At 37.6% G+C, this 23793-nt stretch overlaps 1 protein-coding gene across 10 annotated transcripts in view; it reads left to right on the top strand.

Moving 5' to 3' along the window:
* Positions 1 to 23793, top strand: part of WDR17 (WD repeat domain 17) — a 61406-nt gene that overhangs the window by 9692 nt on the left and 27921 nt on the right. For 8 of the 10 annotated variants that reach the window (XR_016281310.1, XR_016281309.1, XM_089525444.1 and 5 more), the window contains 10 exons: positions 3155 to 3283; positions 5699 to 5882; positions 7484 to 7714; positions 10043 to 10294; positions 11047 to 11169; positions 13006 to 13193; positions 16968 to 17136; positions 18747 to 18838; positions 20363 to 20445; positions 22247 to 22333. Coding sequence is in view for 8 of the 10 variants with exons in the window: in XM_089525443.1 (XP_089381569.1) it covers positions 3155 to 3283; positions 5699 to 5882; positions 7484 to 7714; positions 10043 to 10294; positions 11047 to 11169; positions 13006 to 13193; positions 16968 to 17136; positions 18747 to 18838; positions 20363 to 20445; positions 22247 to 22333 (1538 nt within the window). In the remaining 2 variants the exon portion in view is untranslated. Of the gene's footprint in view, positions 1 to 3154; positions 3284 to 5018; positions 5162 to 5698; positions 5883 to 7483; positions 7715 to 10042; positions 10295 to 11046; positions 11170 to 13005; positions 13194 to 16967; positions 17137 to 18746; positions 18839 to 20362; positions 20446 to 22246; positions 22334 to 23793 lie in introns of those variants that run through there. The other 2 variants (XM_089525447.1, XM_089525446.1) reach the window with 2 other exon arrangements.

The raw sequence follows: 23793 nt of genomic DNA, 5'->3' as shown, positions 1-23793 counted from the left end.
AGAAAATTAGTGAGTGTTATTATTGTCTATGTATATTGAAGACAAGGTGGAGGGAGTGGAGTGTCTGATTTTTTAAAAAGGGGAATGTATGGTTGTAAGTTGAATGTAATCCTCCTCCCCCTACAAATGCATCTCCAGAGATCCTTTTTGTTGGTATGATCTGTCTTTTGTATCTGCATGTTTTATGCAGTGGAACTGCAGGCTGAAATAGTCAAGTCAAGCCTGTTAAAAAATCAACAGATGAGAATGATTTTAGATACGATGTATGATTAAAAGAGCTTGAGCATTGCATTATGAGCAGTTATTTGTTTATGATCTTTATCCTGGCTTTTCTTCATAGAATGCAAAGCAGCATACATAGGTTTTCATAGCTATTTTCAATCCTGTATCATGGAGCCCAGAATTAGCACCAGTAAGGTTTGAGCAGTTTGTCTTCAGACCATGAAATGAGAACCTGAATGAAATAGGCTGAAACAAGGGGAGGCATGTTAGGAATGATCAGGCAGAAGAATCGCTATGTTATTCCATGTGAACACATGGGCAATAGGGATGAGGAATGGGGATGAAGGTTTCATTTTTTTCATACTGTTGTGCATATGTGCTTTCATGTGGCTAAAAAAAAACCCTTGATAATTGAATGGGTTTTTTGCACAAGTATAAGAACTGAAGGGGAAATGTGCCATTTTATTCACAATTGTGGGACATAGGAGAATGCCCCTTAGATAACATATCATAAGCTGTGTTTATATTTGAAATATTTCTTCAAAAGTATTGCTGTATTAATAAGAGGTACTCATTTGATTTTAACAAATTACTAAGGAGAAGTTATTATAATAGCTATGTGGTTGGTTGAGAAAAAGGACAGAGGCATGGGAACCCACCGTTAAGTCTCCCCCTGCTCACACGTGGAAAATAAAGCCACTGGATTGAAGTCCTTTGGTTTCCCAGGGCCATCATCTTCCAGCTCTTGGGATGCTGACAAAAAATTTAAATTGGCCAATGGCACTATTAAGGGCAATCTGGGGATTTTAGAAATGGGCAGATTTACAGGGATGAACTTCACCTCTCTACTATATTTTTCTATGAAATCCTCCTGGGGTACAATCCCAGAATTCTCCAGACAACGTAGCAACCATCTGCAACAGAGAAGAGAAAGAAATTAGTTGTGCTCCTAATGTTGTTTTCAGAACTCATAGAAGTTGTTTTTTACGATTCCAACTCCCTCTGGCCATGCTGGCTGAGCGATTCTGGGAGCTATAGTTCCCCCAAGTTTATTTTTCTTAATCTGAAGGTGGTGGTGAGGAGACTCTATTGCTTTCCTGATTACCTAATTTATATCTTTGGCTTCCCACATGTACATTTGCAGTGTCTGGAATTATTATTTTTTTTAGATTTGGAAGGATGTCAGAGGAGAAAAAATGAGGCAGAATCATTCATCTTATTTCTAAAAGTTATGGCAACCAGCTGTGGGCTTATGTTCTTTCACTTTCCTTTCTTCTGATTCATAATGGGGAATTGGATTTCTGTAAATCAATGTAATTTCAAAGACACATGTGAAAGCACAGTTATTCAGATGATCACTATCACATGCTTTGCATGTAATATGATTTAACAAATATAATTAAACTTGCTTCAGCTTAATTTGCCTTGGTCTGTTTCTTTCATTTCTGGAATGCAGTTAGTGAAAAACCTAGATGTGTTCCATATCTCTTCTGGTGTATATTTCATTAAATGACTAGAAGAACTGCTGTTGCATGAGCCTCTGTAACAAAGTACTTATGTTTGAACTATCTATAAAATATTCTTTGCTTTTTTCCCTTCTATTTTTAAAAAGATACTATGTTCAAAGTACTTCCACAAATTCTGCATTTGGGGCGTGGGGGAGGGAAATGTGGTATGTGGCCTTTCCCCTATCAGTTTTAAAACACAGGAATCCAGGGTTTCCCAACACAACCTGAGTATATCTTTTCAACATACATAAGTGGTAAGTGAAACAGGATGGTTGATGGAGGGATGAAGTTAATGACAAAAGAAATCCCGATTCCCTAGACAAGAGACACTTGGTGAGGACCCTTTCGGTTTCAGAATGTAAAAGTTTGAGGAGGGAACCATAAGAAGATAAGCCGTAAGTAGCAAAAGAGTCTTGATTCATCCATATGGCCTTCTTGCTTTTAAAATTACCGTATATACCCAACTATAAGTCAAGAAATTTATGCCCCAAAATTGGCTTTAACATTTTGGGGAAGACTTAGAGAAGGGTCCCAAACAAGCAAGCAAGCCTGATGCCCCAATCTCCCTTGAAGACCAATTCCTTCCCTGCTCTAGTCCGTTTCTCAAGCCTTGGCTTCCTAATTCAGAAACTCCCTGTTTAAAAGCACTTGCGTCTCTCTCTGCTCCGTTTTGCAAGCCTTGGCTTCCCAAGGAAAAACCTCTTCATTTAAATCCAATTGCTTCTCTTTTGCTCCGTTTTGCAAGCCTTGGCTTGCCAAAGTAAAACTTCTACATTTAAATCCAGTTTGCTCTGTTTTGCAAGACCTGTCTTCCCATGGAAAAACCTCTCCATTTAAATCCAATTGCCTCTATTTTGCTCTCTTTGCGAGACCTGGCTTCCCAAGTGATAAAGGAAATTGGAATTAGAAACCTATATTGCTTATTTAATTTTGCATTAAAATGTATAAGAAAGGCTTCTATAAGCCATGATTTTGGGTTGATATAGATGATGCCTAGGGAACTTTGAAATAGATAGTCAGACTTCAGCTGCTTAGCTCTGCAGAAACAAGTTTTTGCAATATCAGGGTTTAATTTCTTCAACCACCAAATAAAGCAGTTTCAGTCTACAGCTAGTCTGAGGCTACATGTTTGGAATCTGCAGGGATTTGGAGTGGACATGGAAATCCTTAGATGGCTTTCAGAATATGACACCTGTACTAAAGTAGGGCTAAACTGATCAACTAATTGCTAGTCTCTAAATCTCACTGTGTTTCTGAATCATGTACATGACCCTGACATTGGGTCATGACAGATGGCAAATAAATATTTTAAATATATAAATGCATCCAATTCTATCAGTCTTGTCCCTTAAAAATTTGTATCTGTACATAGGGAGATAATATGTAGCTGCCTTAATAACCATATTTCTCTATTTATTTGACAGGCAAAAATGGCACAGGTTAAGCAAGTGGGCCTGTTAGCTGCTGGGTGTCAGCCATGGAATAAAGATGTATGTGCTGCTAGTGGGGATAGATTTGCCTATTGTGCAACTCTTGCTATTTATATATATCAGGTAAGATTAATTTGTTTATCATTCATTTGAATGTTTTTCTTTTCTTGCTTGCATACTAGTCTTTCTTTAAGTTATTCTATATCTAAATATGGCAGCCAATGTCAGAAAGTCATTGACTTTGATGTAGTGAAAGTTTTATGTGTAATCAGTAGCCTCAGAGAAGGATCTATGTATGCTTCACCAAATTCATTCAACAAACTCATTTGGGCTTACTTACGTGAACATTCCAGTTTAGTTGTGCATTTCCAAACAGAGGTGGCTCAACAGTCATTCTGTGGACTATCCCAATCCCATTTTCTCCTTTAACGGTATTCATATAATCCCCAACCCAAAGTGCTCTATAAGCCCCCTTGAAATTTGGCACAAAAGCACATTACGGGGATGATATTACTTCTACCTAAACAATATTTTCCTCTTGGGTTTTTCTGTAAACTATTCTGCAATCTACCCACATTTGTGGCTTTGACTTTTGCAGATTTGATTATTCATGGATTTTATTAATATGTTCTCTCTAGGAACATCTCGGTCCTCCAGCGCAACTCTATTGAATTTAACCAAAAGTCACACTGAAGGATCTAGAGATTCCTAGAAAGAACACTCCACTAGGCAATTGTAGTTCCTCCAGAGAAATTCTGTAGTCAGTGTCTGGCAAATGTTGACCACAGAGTTGCACTGGAGGACCTAGAAATTCCTAGAGAGGTGTTCTCTAAGGTAAAAACATAGTGTTTTTGTTATTTGCTTTTTCCCCACATTCATGGGGGGTCCTGTGCCCCTAAGCCCAGCAAATGTGGAGGGATGAGTGTAATTGTACATGCACACAGGTCAGATGTTTATGCATATCCCTCTGGATTGCATCTCATTCCTTCAATGTCATGGATGCCAATGTATTTTAACTTAACATAGGCTGTTTGGAAAATGTCATCAGATTGTATCTAGAGAAATACTATGATCCTGAAAAAAAGTATTAAACACAACATGAGGGTGGACTGCTAGGAATGTAGCACTGCCCCAAATTGGGTAGACTTCCAAAGAGTTTTGGAAAGCTCTTCTTCCCTGAATTCTTTCCTACATTACTCAGTATAGCTCCCAGATACTCCAGGTAGCCTTTTCAAGATGTGCAGATGGCTGCAAGAGGATTGGAAGATTTCCTTCCATTAATGTATGCTTTCCTTCCATTAATGTATTTAAGTTAATTTGCCTTATGACCACATTCATAGTGCATAAGGTGACAATATTATTTTAAAATTAATGTTATACCTTTTCTTTTTATATTTGCCAAAGTAACAAACTGTAATAATGCATGATATGGAGCTGGGTGATTCAGACTCAGAGGAGTAAAATGTCCAGAAATTTACAGCTCCTGTTGCTGAGGTCCAAAACACACTGCAGAAATAATCCAGTTTGAGACCATGTTAACTGCCCTGACTCAATGCTAGGGAATCCTGGGAACTGTAGCCCAAGAACACCTGAAGATTCACGTGGCTCCTATCCTTATCTAAGCTGTGGGCATGGAAGACATTTTGCCTTCTCTGTCAGAGAGCTCTGGTGCCACAATAAACTACAGTTCCCAGGATTACCTACCACTGAGCCAGGGTAGTTAAAGTGGTCTCAAACTGGTTTATTTCTGAACTGTGTTTTGGACCTGAGTCTGAGGAGCTGGAGACTGAAGCAGTGGGGGAATCTGCTCCCTAGCAGAATATTGGAGACACTAAAGATATGTTGCAATCCTTTGCAGATTGTCAAAAGGATAAGGAGAGACTGTGATGATCCCAGTGGCTGAGACACTGACTATTTAGGCACCTGGTGTCTCGAGACAGCTGCCTATAAATCTCCTGGCAGTTCCCTGGCATATTTGTTGCTTGCAACCATCTTATTTAGGTAACTGGCAGTACTCTTTGGAGGTCATGTTTTCTTGATCTTGGACTGGCCACAATTTGACAGCTCTGTTAATTCCTTGCTGGCTTTATGTATCAGGACAACTGAGTTGCTATAATGATTGCAGGACCATCTGACAGCCACTCTTTTGCTTCACCTTTCATCTTATTTGGATAACCTGTGACTTATCTGGACTGGATTAACTACCAGACACCTTTTGCACTCCAACAACCTGCTTCCTGGGCCACTTGCTAATTGGACCATAGGACACAAGCTAAATACAAAATGTTTAAGAATGTAATGAAGTGGTTAAGAATTTGATCACATCTATTTCTAAATTTAAACTTGTACAAGTAAATGAATATGAATCAGATTTTACAGAATTAGTGATAGTTAGGGCATGTCCATGGTATCATTGGGTAATGTGAGAGGAAACAATACTTTAGAAGTGTGGGTGAGTTGAGGATGACAATCAATCTATCTCTTGTTTTAAAAACTTTTTTTAAAAAAAAAAACCCTTTCTCTGGCTCTTTTTTTTAGTTAGATCATCGGTACAATCAATTCAAGTTATGGGGAATTATGTCTGAGCACAAGAAGACAATCACAGCCATTTCTTGGTGTCCCCACAACCATGACTTATTTGCAAGTGCAAGTGCAGATAACTTACTAATAATTTGGAATGTGGCTGAACAAAAAGTTGCTGCAAAACTTGACAGCACAAAAGGTATGTGAGGAACTCAAGCCTAACATTTTTTGAAAGCAAAAGCAGTCATTCATATTTCATCATGGGTTAAATCCAGTTTGAATGATTAAATCACAGGTTTCCAGGGACAGAGCATATGGTTATGAGTCCAAGTTGGTGTGCTGCCCACAAATCTAGTTCAGAAGACCAAGGGACTCTGAAAGAGGGGAGAGATCGTGCAGAGGATGAAATCATAAAATCCTTTGTGTTCACATACACCTCCAGTGGGTCTCAGTGGGTTGAAGGGAGTTCTTTCATTACAGAAGGGCACCTTTGGATTCATATTCAGACTGAAATAATTTTTTAAGTAGCCTGTATCTTTTTTCATATCTAATTGTAGCAAAAGGCAGAACTTTCCCCTTGTTTTTCATTGAGTAATAAATTGTAATGATATAGTGTGGTCAAATGACACCAAATGAAACTGATTTGGTTACTTTCCTGGATGAAAACTTGAAACTTAAATTTTTATTTAATTTGTTTTTCCTAATGAGGAAGTGCTAACTGTAATTGATGCACAACTGTTAATTTTGATATATTTTCTTCTAATATGGTTGTAGTAGTACAATAATGTTATTTGATTACTTCCTTGCAATGTCTAATTGGTTAGCAATCATAATAGCCTCTGTTTTGGGGCTCTTTAAATTTGCTGTTACTCAGAAACATCTGCTTATATTTTTTAGAGTAAAAACTATGAAAAGAATGTAGGGATAGATGCACAAACATCATTTTGTCACTATGACATTGTATGTACAGCGCTGTGTAAATTTATAGCGCTTTATAAATAAAGGTTAATAATAATAATAATAATAATGTTCCTTCTAAGGAAAAAGTAGATTCCATGTGAGTGTTTCTTGGCCATTCAGATCTTGCCCAATGAAAGCAGTGAAACAATCTACAAATGTGAGAGATGTGATTCAGTTTGACTTACCAAGGGGCAAGGACTGAAAGGTTTCTGTGCTGGAAACTATTGTCTGTGGTACACCATGCCCACAGCTTAGACAAGGAGAGGAGCTACATGGATCTTCAAGGGTTCTCGGGCAACTTTCCTCATTCTTCATCTTAGGCTAATCTGGCTAGGGCTGATGGAAGCTGTTGTCCAACAACCTCTGGAGGACCATATTTCTCACCCCTGAATTAGTCCATTTTGGTTTGAGCAATATGGAACTGTATTTATAGATATACTTGTAGCTAATTTTAATGTAACATATTTCACATGGAGGTCTGCTTTCAACAGGTTCATATGAACAAATAAGAATGGAGAAGGGAATGGGGAGGAGGAGTGGAAAGTCGCTGGTTTTTGTTCAAGTGGACAAAACCCTTTTCTTCCAAACTCATACGATCTTTTTAAAATGATTTCAGTATAAGGATATCCAAATGTGTTGCTTCACAGGATTTTTTTGGGGGGGAAGGGAGCAAATAATATTAGAACTGGCACACATTCTTATTATGTTCTTAGTGTTAAGTTTCAGTATACAAACTAGTGAGAGAAGATAGTTTAAGCTGTCTTTTTCATTAAGTTCATCATTGCAATACTGGAGGTAAGGCAGCAAATGTTTTTTAGATTCTTTTTTTTAATGTTTCAGGTATTCCTGCATCTCTTAGCTGGTGCTGGAATGCAGGAGATGCAGTTGCATTTGTCTCCCATAGAGGTCCCTTGTACATCTGGACAGTTTCAGGACCTGATTGTGGTGTAACTATACATAAAGATGCTCACAGTTTTTTGTCAGACATCTGTCTGTTTAGATGGCATCCCAAAAAGAAGGGGAAAGTAGTGTTTGGACACACTGATGGAAGTCTTTCTATTTTTCAGCCAGGTAAGAATTTTAAGACATCCAATATTATATGCATCACTTATTTCAGGAAAGGGGTTTGCTGTATCTGAGAGTTTGTTGTTCACTAATACTCTTGCTCTTGAATTACTCAGGGGTAGTTGTCTGAAAATCTGTACTACACAGTTGATTTTAGATTGGCAATGTAGGACAGCTTCATTTAAAGTCTTAGCTTGTACAAAAGTGTTCTTGTCATACTGTTTGTACTCACTAGGACAGACAACAAAAAGTGCATTCATTTGTAATGAATGACACTGACTAAAAAATATATCATTCACTTATGCAGTCACTTCATGGATTAGTTTCCCATTTGAAAGAAAGATTGGCCAATCATAGAACTACACTTTGGGCAGTTTGTTAATTTTTCAGAATATTTTTGGTTAGAACAAGAATGCTGATCATCAGTGGTTTGTTCTGTATGTTGTTAGTTACAAACTTAGGTTTGTTATTTCAGCAGATTCTCTTACATAAATGAAAACAGACTCTTAAAGATCATATTCATACTGCTGTAGCAAATACTACAGTTTTATGTCAGTATAGATTTTGGGAAGGAGGGGACATTTTGGGTTCCTCCCTGTGTTAATCATTCAAGACTGTGCTTAGCAGGGAGGGATCCTTGTGATCTGATTAAAGGTTTATTTACCATTGGCAATTGGGAACTTCGTCTGTTGTAGTATTATTTGGGTCTGTAATTATAAACATTAAAGTGAAAAGTACTATTAGTTGTTTTCTCCAGAATGTTAAATTTCAGCCATTGACTTCAACTGAACTTCAGTTACGTGCAATGCTAAAATTTCTGTTGTTTTGGACTCCCAGGAACAGTAAAGCATCTTCAAGACTGTAATTTACGTCTGAGTCATTATTGAATAATTAGCACAATGCAACAGTGTCTTTAATTGTTAGTATTTCAGCATTTTGTCCATTGTATTCACTTTATTTTTAACTAAGAAGGGCTCTCTAGATACTAGTAGTGGCACAGCAGAGGCATTCCAGGAGGAAAATGTAGAAAATGATAGAAATATGTAATATTAGTTTAAAAGCTGATATTTATCTAAAGGTCCAACGTCTTCAGAAACCATTTTGACAGGCTGATTCTATGCATATTTATTTATAAATATATCCTACCAAGTTCAGTAAACCTGCTCCAAACTTAATGTGTATGGGATTGCAGCTTTAGGCCTGTATGAACTTTCATGGTATCGAAATGAATGAAAGCAAGGAACTTTTTATATACTCAGTATTTGTGTTCCTTTTTACTGTAGCTTCCAGACACATTGGAGTACTTTCCATATTATCTCCAGCCAACAGCAAGCTGATCAGGGATAATAGCAACTGTCAGCCAATTCTGAAGGGACACATCCAGACATACAAATGTCTATTAGAAAGGTTGCTAGAAGATAAGCTTCAGTTAGCAAGAAAAGTAGAGAATTGTTCTTAATTGCATTGGCTTCTCTCTCTCCAGTAGTCCAAAAACATATCTGTTGAGGGAATTACAAGGAAGTTTTAGTGCTGGGGTTGGCAACTGTGGAGGACCTTAATAGTATGCACTGCCACAGCCCCGATGTGTGGGAGGTTCACTTCATTTCTGAGTGTTATTTTAGTACAACACAGCTTAAGTATGGTTACTTACAAGAATCATTTATCAACTTCCCTCTGGTACTACATAAATTTCTTAATTTAATACTCCTTTCTGTCCCTTTGGTAGTTGGACATAGGCATTGACTCAACTGATAGGAACCTTTTTGTTACATGCCTTCCAGTTTTTCCCCCCAACCTATATTGATCGTATCTTGGCATGATTCATTTAGAGGGAGTTTTGTCATTGCTTTCTTCTGTTGCTAAGAAAGTGTGACAGTCACACAATAGAATTCCATGACTAAGTGGGGATTTGAACCCATTTCTCCCAGAGTTCTAGTCCACTCAAAGCACTACTCCATGCTGGCCCTCAATAAGAGATTTACTCAATTTTAATAAGTAAATACGTATTAAACATTATTATTTAACAGTAGATAAAAGCTAATAAATACTTGTTGTATTTCTTAAATCATATTAGATATCCCAGGCTTGTTTCAGCAGTCCTGATAATAAATAGATGATATAGCTCTACTCTGTTAATTCCTCAATCAAGCTATAACTCATTTAAATCATAATCTGGATTCTCAAGGCACAGTATGAAGTATTCACCTAAAACTGTCCCCTGGAACCAATTAAATAAGTACTTTATAAAATGTATATTCACTACAAATATATGTCTGTTCTGCAGTTCCAATTTTTTTTTTGTTTTGTTCAAAGTCTAATTTTGTACTTTTCCAGGTTGTAAAAGTCAGAAACATGTTCTAAGGCCAGAATCTCTTGAAGGGACAGATGAAGAAGACCCTGTCACTGCTCTGGAATGGGACCCCCTGTCAATGGATTATCTTCTTGCTGCAAATTTGCACAATGGCATCCGTCTAGTTGATTCAGAGTCTCTCTCCTGTATCACAGTCTTTAGTTTTCCTAGTTCTGCGGCATCGGTGCAGTGTTTAGCTTGGGTTCCTAGTGCTCCTGGAATGTTTATCACTGGAGGTAAAACGAACAAACATTTTCAAACATTGTTTTATAAAACAGTAAAATAGGTAATGTGGGATCACGTCCATCAATTTCTTGCTGGTTTTATTAAAATGTGACTTGCATAGTTAGTTCATTAAAAGTAGGGACAGCCATAATATTTTAAGAGGAATAGATGTGGTTTGAAGACACCATTGTGCTGTCGAAACCTGTTTAAATTTTTGTGTCTTGGGACTAATTTGGGACTTGAGTAATTGGAAACAAAAAGTGAAGGGGGAATGGGGGAAAGTGGTTTTGGGGGATACTTGTTGGCTATTATTAATCATTCCTGGTTTTAACCATTAATTTAAGATTTTGTAATGTGAAAGTTGTGTACCTTTCTTTTCATGCCTCTAGAAGGCCTGATGACTCATTTAGTGCATAATAAGGGACATCAATCTGTTATGAAGACATATTCATGATCACCATGTTCAGTTTGTATGTATGTGTTTGTGGTGACAGTTGTGAAAACAAGTCTCATGCTATGGAAGATTCTGTCTTCAAATGTAACTGAAATGAACATAAACTGCTCTTTTGCTTTTGGGGGAGGGGGGATTCTACAGAGATGGTTTGTGTCCAATTTTATCTTATCTATGAAAAATATTTATGAATAACTGTGAGTACAAACATATCCAAAACAATTAAATATATTGCTGTTGAAGATTGCTAGTTATTCAAGTTAATGGACTTCTGGCTGAAATCTTAAATGTGGTTTGTACTCTATAATACAGATTCTCAAGTGGGTGTCTTGCGTGTTTGGAATGTATCACGAACAACACCAATAGATAATTTTAAACTGAAGAAAACTGGATTCCATGGGTTGCATGTTCTTAGTTCTCCTCCAAAGAAAAAATGTAAGTATTTGGTTTTGGTTTTTAATTCGTGTCTAGAAAAATATATACCAAATTAATGGACTAACTTACCACTTGAGGTCGGCACTTGTACACTGTTAGGTCTCCAACACAATATAGATAAATTTCCTTAGAAGATCAAGAGTAACAGAAATTCCTTCCTAGGATTATTGGAATACATCACAGATTCTCATTTTATAATACAAAATGGATGTTGGCAAAAATACATCTCTTTATGCACTGATAAATTCTACAATTCAAATAGTTTTGAAAATCCACAAATCCTTGTGTTGTCTGGTCTGTTCTCCTTACCCTCCTTTCTGATTCTCTCACCTTAACACCAAGAAATCTATTCTTTTTTTATCCTTTCTTTGGAAACACTTTTTCCCAGTCTAGAAAGGGAACAGAATCACCTTGTTTAAGATGGGAGGCACTTGCAATATCTCCACTCTGTGTGTGTGTCTTTCCTAGCTAGATCTCCTCTGCCTTTGTGAGAGCAGCAACCCTACATTCTGTTCCTCCTAAGATAAAAGCCTGGAAGATACTGTGTCAATCCTTCTTGTTTGTTTAAGGACTTACAAACATTGCCATAATAGCTAAGTGCAAAACTAGACATGAAATTAACTCAAAGAATGTTGTTGTTGTGTGCCTTCAAGTCATTTCCAACTTATGGCAATCCTAAGGCAGACCTATCATGTAGTTTTCTTGTTCAGAGCTGGTTTGCCCTTTCTCTGAGGCTGAGAGATTGTGACTTGCAGAAGGTCAAACAGTGAGGCAGTGGGAATAAGAGTCAGGCTTGATTTCCCTGTATCAACTGGAATAGAAATTGGCTCTCAGGAGCCTTTATATTTCAAGAGAAGACACTTCCATCTTTCAAAATAATATACTTTCAGATCATTTAATGTAAATTAACATTGCTTCCTTATATTGCTTACTACTTGGAATTTGCTGATGCACATGTCTCCTGATTATTCCCACTGTTAAGATTTTGATAACTTTTAATTTCTGCTTTGTCAACATTGTTTTCCAGCCAGTCTTTGTTCTCAAAGACTTGAGATTCATATTTGATCCACTGTTTTAATATCTACTACTCACTTGTTTCCCAGTTCCGACTTTTAGCTCCCACCCCATCACACCCCAATATTGTTGTAGCTCTCACCAACCCTCTGCAAATAGTGATAGATGATGAGTTTTTTTTACTCCAACAGTTCCTGGAGGACTCCAAGTTGTCTAACCAATTGCAAATGCTCTGTAAAAACAACTTGGGAAAGCAGGCATCTTTGCAGTGTGATATTTGCTCAGTCCAAAATGCAAATGTCATACATACTACGTAATATCATTCATACAGTACACATTTTCTCTCTCCTTATTTTTGTTGCTCATTTACTTTTTAAGACCTGCATACCATTCATAGTTGGTCCTGAATTATTAAACATAATTTTGAAACAAAAGTATACATTACCATTTTGAGCATGGAAACATGTTATTTTATAAATAAGAAATAAATGTTTGAAGATGTGAGGAATATTTATGCCAATTTCTGCATGTTTGAATAAGACATAGCTATTTAAAATCAGCTACCAAACTTGTACAGCTGTTAAACTGAAACACACAGAGACAGAAACAACTTGAAAAAATTCTTAACACAGATTTGTATATATTGGTTGACATTTTCTGTAGTAGAGGTAGTTATATGCAGCTGTAATTCAAGTGACTAGTCTGTGATTGATTACACAATAAAACATTCTGACTACCAGGACCAAGTGGTCAATAATATTGTTGTCTTTTAAAAATGGGAAATACAAAAGGTATGCTAATATGTTTTATCTTTTAATTCAGCATTTTCTTCACAGTCTCCTTCTAAAAACCATCACATGTCATCGACTAGTGAGGCTGTTCCACCTCCAACTCTTACCCAAAACCAAGCATTTTCACTACCCCCTGGACATGCTGTATGCTGTTTTATGGATGGTGGAATAGGACTTTATGATATGGGAGCCAAAAAGTGGGATTTTCTTAGGGATCTGGTATGTTTGCTGTTTTCTGATATTGTGACTAATGTTCGGTTCACATATCTAAGATCATCCAGTAAGGTGTTTGTACCTTATGGATATATTCAGATGGAAAATATTGTGTGTGATCTGGATCAATCACAGATACAAGTGTTACTGCCCAACTGAAGTTTCTGTAATGGGTAGCTTATTTTTTCAGCTTCTACAGTCATCAAATAGGAATGATTCCCGGGTGGCTGTTGGTGTCCCATGCTGTGTGACACACTTTACATTCTCCACCTGCATTCATCCATGGAAGAGCATTATAAGTTTTATAAATAGCATTAAGATAATTCACAATCCATTAAAATAGCTGAGAAAATACATGTAATTTTGAAAACAAAGAAATTTGGAAAAGAAATGTATTTTTGAACAACAGACCAACATAAGAAGAATGCATGGGTCAGCAGTACTACGTGTGAAAAGAACCTTGGGATTATTGTTGACCGTAGATATGGACATGAGCAAAGCAGTGTGTTGCTGCAACAAAGAAGGTGAATGCTATGTAGCCTGAATAAATAGAAGCATAATTTTGAAGTCAAGGGGAATAGTAGTCCCACTATATTCTGCACTGGTCAGGCCTCATCTGAACTACTATATTCAGTTTTGGGTGCCTCATTTTAAGAAGGAAATAGACAAGCTGAAGGAGGTTTAGAGAAGGGCAACAAGGATAATACATTTATGGAGAACAAAACATATGAGGAAAGCTTGAAGGAGCTGGGCATGCTTAACTTGGTGAAGAGAAGACTGAGGGGTGACATGATTACACTCTTTTAAAATCTCAAGGGTTGTCACAGAGAGAAAGGGACTACCCCATTTTTTGTTGCCCCAGGGGTTAGGACCTGGTCTCATTGTTTAAAGTTAAAGGAAAATGGATTTCAATTGAACATAAGAATAACTTTTTGACAGTAAAGGCAGTTTGGCAGTGAAGCCAGTTGCCCTGAGAGGTGGAGATTTCTCCTCTGGAGGCTGTACAGCTACTTGCTTTTGCTTGAGATCCTGCATTGAACAGGGGGTTGGACTCAAAAGCCCAATAGCCTCTGCTAACGCTATGATTCCATTTTATATGAAACATACTCATTTTTGGTAGTCTCTAGTAGGGATGGAAAGAATGCTTTAAAACATTTGGAAAATGGTTTAAAAATGGGTTTATTGACTATCAGGAAAACTCATGTGGATTATCCCAGACAGGTGAGAACCTTAGCATTTCAGAACATACTGTGTGGAAGAAATTGCATGTTTTGCCCAGAAAATGAAAGAGAAAGCAGTATTCGCTCAGTCACAGAAAATGTACAGAAAATAACATTTCTGTGCACAAAACATGGAAAATATATTTTTTCTCAGAAAACCATATTTTCTGTACAAAAATATTTCTGCTCCCAAAGTGATTGTTTTTGTGTGCACAGAATAAGACCTGAACTGCATATAGTCTTCCAAAAGTGTACACTTTTTGGCTATTTCCTCACAGCAAAGAGAAAAATGTTAAATTATTCTTGTCTATGAGACTATTTATATCAAGTTTGAAGTGAAAAAGGCTTTTCATCACGAGTGGCAGGATGATTTTGTCGTGGAGTGAATGGAACAACCATTACAGGGATAGCAAGGTCTACTCATGTGAACTATTCAAAGGCTTTCTGTAGGCTTTGAGATGTCTTCCCAAGTTTTGAGAAGAGGTAGGACCGTGATCCAACCAAACATGAAGTGACTTTTTGACAGCAGAAAACACCATAAGTCCTGGTACTCAAATACTATAAATAGCCAATGTATATAAAAGTGTGTTAGGGTGTCAAGGGTATGTGTTTCTCTATTAAACTTTGCAACACTGCACATCTTTAATTGTTTATTTTTAGGAGAGTAGCATCTACAATAAGCCCCAGCCTCCATTTTTTTTTTAAAAGATCATAGAATCATAGAGTTAAAAAGACTACAAGGGCCATCCAGTTCAACACCTTGCCATTCAGGAATACACAATCAAAGCACCCCCAACAGATGGAAAATTCAGCCTCTGTTTAAAAACTTCCAAAGAAGGAAAATCCGAGAGAGTGTGTTCCACTGTTGAACAGCTCTTACTGTCAGGAAGTTCTTCCCCATGTTAAGGTGGAATCTCTTTTCCTGTAGCTTGCATCCATTGTTCCAAGTCCTATTCTCCGGAGCAGCAGAAAACAAGCTTGCTTCATCCTCAATATGACATCCCTTCAAATATTTAAACAGGGCTATCATATCACCTCTTAACCTTCTGTTCTTCAGGCTAAATGTTGTCATGTACTGCCCCATCCCAATAATGGCATCTCAAAACTAAGGCTGTATACCCCCAAACTAATCATTGGACTACACCAGTCATCCATATTTTTAGGGACAGTGTTTTGTATTAGAAGGTGTAGAACTGTGTCTGCTCTAGTGTTTCTGAGGGGCACAAGGCCATGGATACATGCTTGTAATTCCAAAAGTAAGTATAAGTGATTAAAGAGCTTATTGTCCACCCTGCTATCTAGCTCTAGAAGAGTATCCTTGATGAGATGGCATACAGTCATATCCAGTTGTTCACGATGCAAGACATTGTCAAGCATTTGGATGTACTAAAGTTTGTTATGGGATGCAAGGTCCCTGTTGGTCATTCATTTCTATCCATATTGACTATTATTCACTTGGGGGTTTAGTAGACAGTTCTTTGTGCCAAAGAAAGCATTGGGCAAGACACAGTTCTGTGTCAGATCATGACGATGACTGTTAACATCAGGCATGTGTTCAGGATTAGTTTTAGGAATATAAGAGATTTGTTTTTCATTATTGTTGGGCTTATACTGGAGACACAAATAATCATAGTATATGTTTATATCTTTGTGATGGCCCAATAAAAATGATATTGACACAGTAAAAGCAGAGGTATTATAATTTGAACTGACTGTTACTATTGCAGTATTTCCAGTTATACCTGAAGATGAAAAACAAGTATGCATCAAGCTGGACATTACAAATTTTTGCATTTTTAAATCTTCACCAGACTTTTCAAAAGCTATATTTCCCTGTTCAGCTTTATTTTTTTAATAAACTGTACTTAGCATGTTCTTAATGTAATTTATATTGTATATTCCTGTTCATTGTATATAGGGTTGGTCAGAATGATGAGTTGGAAATCTCGCCTGTTACTCAGCTTGGCAGTTAGACTTCTGACTAGTGTGAATATGGCAACCATATTGCTCAAGTTCTAAATTGCACTGGCATCCAATTCACTTCCAAACCAAATGCACGGGGCTTATCGTTTAAGCCCTAAACACTTTAGAACCCTCCTGAACCTTTAAGATGCACTTTCTCCCATACTGACATTTGTTTTTTAAAGATACTGATATATCCAAATGCCTTTTGGAAGTGAAATGCATTATGAAGTTAACAGCTGTCAATTAATCTTCACATTTTAAAACTATAAACCTATTGTAGTTTATTATGATCAGTCTTGTGATTGAAGTTTGCTTCAATTCTTCTGAGACTGAAATTTTAACAAAAATTTACTGACTATTTTGGTTATATTCTCGGTATAGTTTTATGTTTGTATAGTGCTCTGTAACCCACTTTTGTGGCTGAAGAGTAATATAAATACTAGTAAATTATTAAATACATGCTTGCTTTAGTGTTTGTTTCTCCTTCTTGAAGAGAAAAAATAACTTTACTATATATGTCAACAGATAAAGATTTCCAATTAACTAATATAAAATGTAAAATAGTTCTTACAGTGGGACTTAACTTTTTTTCTAGGGCCATGTTGAAACCATCTTCGATTGTAAATTCAAACCTGATAACCCTGACCTTCTAGCTACAGCATCATTTGATGGAACAATAAAGGTGTGGGATATAAATACTTTAACAGCTGTCTACACTTCTCCTGGTAATGAGGGGGTAATATATTCACTGTCGTGGGCTCCAGGTAAGAATATTTTCATTAAATTTCAAATAGTATAGAAAAATAGTTCTTGAATACCAACTAAGATTTTCCAGAGATGCAGCTCTGGCAGAAACATGTGGCTGTGGCATTTTTAACTTACTTAATAGTTTGTGGTGGTGGTATCAAATAAGCATGAGGACTCAACACACTTTTAAGATTTAATGTAGCTGGCACAAGCTTTACTTCTGCATTTCATTTTCTCCGCAAAACACTATGATAGAGAAGTTATGCAAACTTAATTTAATATCAGTTTATTTCCCCAAATTAATAGGGCCTTTTCTCCCAAATTCATTACAGAGGTAATTTCTTAATCAGTTAATGATCAATCTGCTCATTTTTCCTTCTCCAGCTCTACTTCACATCCTATTCCTTTTTTGGATTTTTTAATTTTTTGGACCGGGTGGTCCAAGCAGCCTTGGGGAGCATGAAGCAGAACTGGAAATGGATTGCTGAACTTCCTTGTCGCTTCCCAGGATTACTACCCTGATATTATCATATCTTCCCACCAACTCACCCACACACTCTCTTGTAATATAACACATTCAAAAGCAGTCCCTCCTTTTTCTCTTTCACCCCAATGTTTCCATTTTTATCTCCCCCCCCCCCCAGCACACAAACCACTAATCCATTATGCACATGGGCACACAAGTTTCTCCCTTTTATTCATCTTTCTAGCTTACCAGGCAAGCTTATTGATTGGATCCTCTTTCTTTTTCCTTTCTGGTGGACTGAATATTGCAAAGTGAATCATCACATTCCATATGCCTCCTATTGTTATTTCCTTTACGCCTAAAACCTGGAGATTGTTTTGCAGTGTGCTTGGCCTTCCAGAAATTGGTGTTACTGGATATTTTGGGGTGCAAGGCGAGGTTGTGGAGGGCAGAGGAGCAAGCACTGACAGAGCTGTGTGTGTACTACATGGGCACCACATTGGGAAAGAGGTCTACAAGGTGCTATGTGCAACCTGATAGAAATTTCCAGGTTAGAAGAAGTAGAAAGAGAAAAATTGGTCAGAAAGGCGTTTAATTGAAACAGCCTATGAGGATCTAAATAATATATAAGTCATGTCATGACAATGGGGAGTGTTGTACTATCTCATACTAAATGTGATAGTACATGGCATATTCTTTGAAAGAAAGGGAACAGGGAAGCATCCAGGATTAAGTGTGTGTGTGTGTGTGTGTGTTGTGGAGAAGAATATGGGAAAGCATTGTCTGAGCAAACAGCAGTGAAACAGTAAAACAGTTTATGACTTTTTCCTTAGACAACGTTAAAGATAGTGTTGAAGCTGAACACTTAGTAAGCAGATGGTGTTTTTAACTTGCTAGAACTACTGTAAAATAATTAAAACTATGAAAAATTGTATATTTCTTGTTGTTGAAAGCATACAACCTGATAGAAATTTCCAGATTAGATGAAGTAGAAAGATGAAGTTGTTGAAAGCATGTGAAACATATATAGTTTGGGAGCATAGTGGCATTTCATTTCAAGAAAGTGTGCTTTTCAAATAGCACACCGTTGTGGTAGTGGAAGAATAATAATTAGATGTATAATTTTATACCATTGTTTATTTGATTATTTCTTTCCTAAAGGAGACTTGAATTGCATAGCTGGGGCAACTTCCAGGAATGGTGCTTTCATCTGGGATGTTCCACGGGGCAAAATGATAACCCGTTTCAGTGAGGTAAAATAAAATTTGTTTTTCAGGTTTATTTTTAAATGAAAATCTCATTTGTGAAAGTTGAATTGACACCGTACCCTAAAAATCTAATTACAGAACCTCAGTTGAAATCATGCCCAATGGAGAAACTTCTTTTATGTGTTAAAGCAGGGAAGGGCATACAGCCCTTGGACTCTACATTTTTGGTCCCTAAAGCCTCCCATCAGTCCCTCAAAGCCTCCATTAAAATAGTTTGATTTTCAGGCAATTTTTGCCCCCAAACTATGAAAACAGTTCCCCCCAATAAGTAAAAGTAAAAATACTCCATCCCACCTCTACAGGAAGAGAGCACATGTACCTTACATACCTAAAAGTCTGTTTCTTCTTTGTGGCCTCTGTGATTCACTTAAAAATGACAGTTCTGGGTATGTAGCCTGTCCTTTCCTCAACATTACCTTTCCAAATAAGTAAAGCAATGTCACTTCTGATCACCATTTGTGAGGTACTGCAGAGGAAAAAGAAGGCATTTTAGCTAGACAGGACATGTATGTGAGAATCACAGGACTCTGGAGGATGGCAATTGGCTCCTGGCCCTCATGCCGTTGTCTACTCCTGTTTTGAAGCTTTAGAGAACTGAGGAAAGAGCTCCTGCATTCATCAGTTTTGGGAGAACAGAGCTGGGCTATCTATTAGGCAGAGCAAGGTATCTCTCTTAGAAGTGGAGAATTCTGCTACTCGCTTCCCTTCAGAAGACAGTTGGTGGCAATTGTTGGCAATCACCTTTCCCCTCTCCTTTCTCTGCTGCCTCAGCTTCCATTTTTGTCTTCATCTTGTCTGGCATCAGCTGTACCTTCCCACTACCTAAATATTGTATGTATAGGAGCTGGGCATTTGAAGCCTAGACATGCTTGTGTAAAGCAATGATGCCTGCTATGTGTAACTCATGCTATTTTATACATGGGGTGGGTAAATAGGTGGCAGTAAAGATGCTGTGAGGTCCATGGTGCGGAAGGCAGGGAAGAGAAGTACATGCGGGAAGCAAGGGCAGGAGGTAAGGTTGCAATAATGATTGCAGCGCCTCTCCCATCTCATGTGGGTCTAAACTGAGGTGCCTACCCACAATGGGGTCTAGAGCAAGCTTGTTGATACAGTTTATGTAACGTATTGCTACTAAGAACACTTTGAGCGACTGCTGCAACTTATTAACTCTGCTTACCTTTACTTGGTTCTCACTGTACAGTCTATACTTCCATCCTGTGCTAAATTATCATTTACTCTACTACAAGCAGCTAGGGAACCCTGGAATCTGTTTAATTTCCTGGTCCCTTTCTTTCTGTAACCAATATCAGTCTGTGTATTTTGTTGCAATCTGCCTTTTATCATTAGGAAATGCATTGTGGGGGGATATGTATGCATGCTAGAATCAAAGGTTGGTGGAAAATGCTAGTAATCATGCTTGGAAAAGGAGGAGGATCATAGGACAATGTATAAATAAGAGAAAAAGGGGTGAATTATTTCTTATTGATAGGCATTTTACATTTTTTGAAGCATGGAAAGAATGGAATCTTCTGCATTGCATGGAGTCATAAAGATTCCAAAAGGATAGCAACATGCAGTGGTGATGGGTTTTGGTGAGTGTTCATTTGGACGCAACTTTTGTATTTGCAATGTATATTTTGATGCATTATTCTTATAAATGGTTTTGTGGAAAAGGTGAATTGATAAAATGTACTGACATGGAGCTTCATGTTCTAGATGACCCAGTCATATGATATCTAGCATCTACATATGGATGCTCAAAGGTCTCATTTTCAATGGCATTTGAATTTCTGTAAATAAAGCTCCAAAATGGTTGTTGTTGTTTTTTTTAATTGTAATGGATTCTTAGACCTGAAACAGATGGAAGCTACTCTGAGGCTACCTAAGGTGGCCCAAAGCAGCAAAAAAACTCTCCTGCTGGAGGCTCATTTGGGACTGCTGCCATGGCCTGCTTTGGGAACAAGCCATCCAGTTGCCTTGGTTCCAGGCCGGTCAGAGCCCAATTGTGGCTGGAGCAGCCAGAGGACACTCCTAGCTGCCCATCTGCTTCATCCCTTAGAGGTAGGGTCACAAGGGTAATCTAATTCAATATCCTGACTTGCAGGAATACACAACTACTGCGCCTATCTAACCTCTGTATCTTCCAAAAAAGAGAATCTACTCTCTCCAAAGGCAATCTATTGCACTTTTCGACACCACTTACAGTTAAGAAATGCTTCCTAATATTTAGGCGGAATATCTTTTCTGTTAATTTGAATCTATAGGTTTATTTCTAGACTGGAACAGCAGAAAAAAAAGCTTGCTTCAACTTGTACATGATATCCAATAAGAAATGTAAGGAACAGCTGTCATGTTACCTCTCAGTCTTCTCCAAGCTAAATATATCTAGCTCCCTAAGTCATTCTTCATAAGGTTTGGTTTCCAGACCTTTGATCATCTTGGTCACCCTTCCCTGGGCATGTTCCAGCTTGTCAATTTCCTTTTTGAACTGTGGTGCCCAAAAAAGGATATAGTGTTCCTGGTGAGGTCTGACCAAAGCAGAATAGAGTGGCACCACTACTTTGCTTAATGTGGACACTTGATGCAGCCTAGAATTGCAGCAGTATTTTTGGCCACCACATCACACTGTTGATTCACATTTACCTTGTGGAATAATAATAATAATAATAATAATAATAATAATAATTTTATTTATATTTCCCGCCTCTCTCTGCAGATCGAGGTGGGATTACATCAATAAAATAGTAAAATAAAGTATAAAAATACAGATACTAAAACACTAACAATATAATTTTAAACTAAAACATCATCTGAACAACCAGAAACATCCAAAAACATATAGTTATAACCAGAGTAGAGCGTTTTATGTTAAGATCGCCTATAAGCAGTCAGGTGGGTACGCCCGTCGGAAGAGATCCTTCTTAAGAGCCTTCTTAAAGGCATCTGAGGTGATAACAAGATGGATCTCTTCCGGTAGGCTATTCCATAATTTGGGGGCTGCGGCCGTAATTGATCTATGAGAAGTTGTTGTTATCCTGGGCTCATAGTGTTCTAATAAATTCTTCCCTCATATTCTTAGTCTACTAAGATCTGTAGATCCTTTTTACATGTAGTGCTCTTAAGCCAGGAGTCACTCAGCCTATATTTGTGTTTTTCCTTTTTCTTGCCTTGATGTAGTTGGTATATAGTGATGAAAATGATATAGTAATGAAAATTCATTAAATGTTTAAAATTAATTGAATCAATGTGCAGTGTGTGGGATTAAGTACCCCCTTTTGTTTATTCTGTTTTTCAAAGGGCCAGTATAATTAAATAAATAACTTCTCTTAAATATTTCTCACATAAACCATTTGGAAACTTCTGATTTTTATTTCTGTATTACAATTCATTCAGTGTTATTCGAACCATTGATGGCAAAATTCTCCACAAGTACAAACATCCAGCTGCAGTTTTTGGCTGTGATTGGAGTCAAAACAACAAGTGAGTTACATTTTTGTAAGCTTTCTCCTATTTTTTATCTCATAATTCCAAATCATATGTTATAAAACAAGCTTGTTCTAAAATAAATGTAGGTAATGCAGTATAATTGTTGCTGTGATCTAATTCAGTAACATCATAAACTAATTAAAATTTGTTTTGAATTGGGTCTGCCTAGAGATTTTATTCATTCATTTATTTTTATTTATTTTATTTATACATCTTTCTTCAGAAACAAATGCTTTCAGAGCATCTTTGATAGTTCTCTTCCCTCAGGTTTACAATCTATAAAAATATGAGACAAAAGGAAGAAGAACTTGGGGACCAAGTCCAGCAAATACTGCTGGTTCTTCTCTCCCTCTGAGACCAGGGCAGTAGAACAGAAGGAGTGCCTTTCATCTTCCTCTGGGCCTCAGCATGGTGGAGCTCTGCCTGCCTCTCCTTTCCCTCTGATGCCAGGGTGGTAAGATGAAGGGAGGGCCTTTCCTCTGCCTCTGGTCAAGGCATAGTGGAACAGTGCCTGTTTCTTCTCTCCCTCTAATGCCAGGGCGATGGCAGTTGCAATGATGGGAAGGCCTTTCATCTGCCTCTAGGGCTAGGCATAATCGAGCTGTGCCTGCTTCTTCTCTCCCACCAAGATGGTACAGTTATGTCCTTCAAACAGCTTAGCACTGCTGTAGTCCAGTTAGATGTGAATATCTTTTTCCTTTCCACTGAAACCTAAAGAAGCCTTGGTTGATTATCAGCACACAGCTAAATATTGACCTGTAATTACATATGAAATTAACTTTGAAGCTATCTGGTAATTAAATTGGGGGTCAGGTGTTGTTGTGTGCCTTCACGTAATTTCTGATTTACGGTGGCTCTAAGGAGAACCTATCACAGGGCTTGCTTGACAATATTTGTTCAGAGTGGTCTCTGCCTCCCTCTGAGACTGAAAGAGTGCAACTTGCCTGTGACCTAGTGGGTTTCCATGGTGAGCAGGGGTCATAGTCCAGTGCTTGAACCGTGCAAAAGAAGTTGTAGCATAAGCTTTCATAGACTTGGGGTGCATCTGCACTGTAGAAATAATGCAGTTTTACACTACTTTAACTGCCATGGTGTTATCCTACAGAGTCCTGGGATTTGTAGCTTTGTAAGACACAAGCACTCTGGCAGAGAAATGTAAAGACCTTGTAAAATTGCAGATCACATAATTCCACAGGATGGAGCTATATCACTTAAAGTGGCGTCAGAAGGAGTCATGGGCTTGTCTGAATCAGTATTTAAAATAATTAACCTGGACAGATGCTTCAAAAAGTTTTTTTTTTTTTTTTTTTTTGGGGGGGGGGGGATGCCAACTCTCAGAATCTTCCAGGCATTGTATGCCTGCCATAAAGAATTCTAGAATCAGTTTGTTTGAAAAAAGTAACTTTTCCTGGCACTGGAAAGATGAATTAGAAGGCCAAAGTTTTGCCCAGCCT

The sequence above is a fragment of the Sceloporus occidentalis genome, unplaced genomic scaffold, assembly GCF_023333645.1.
Source record: "Sceloporus occidentalis isolate IW3139 unplaced genomic scaffold, rSceOcc1.0.p SCAF_5, whole genome shotgun sequence".
In the NCBI taxonomy this organism is placed as follows: domain Eukaryota; kingdom Metazoa; phylum Chordata; class Lepidosauria; order Squamata; family Phrynosomatidae; genus Sceloporus; species Sceloporus occidentalis.
The sequence above is the reverse complement of the archived record's forward strand: the minus strand, read 5'-3'. Positions and strand labels throughout refer to the sequence as shown.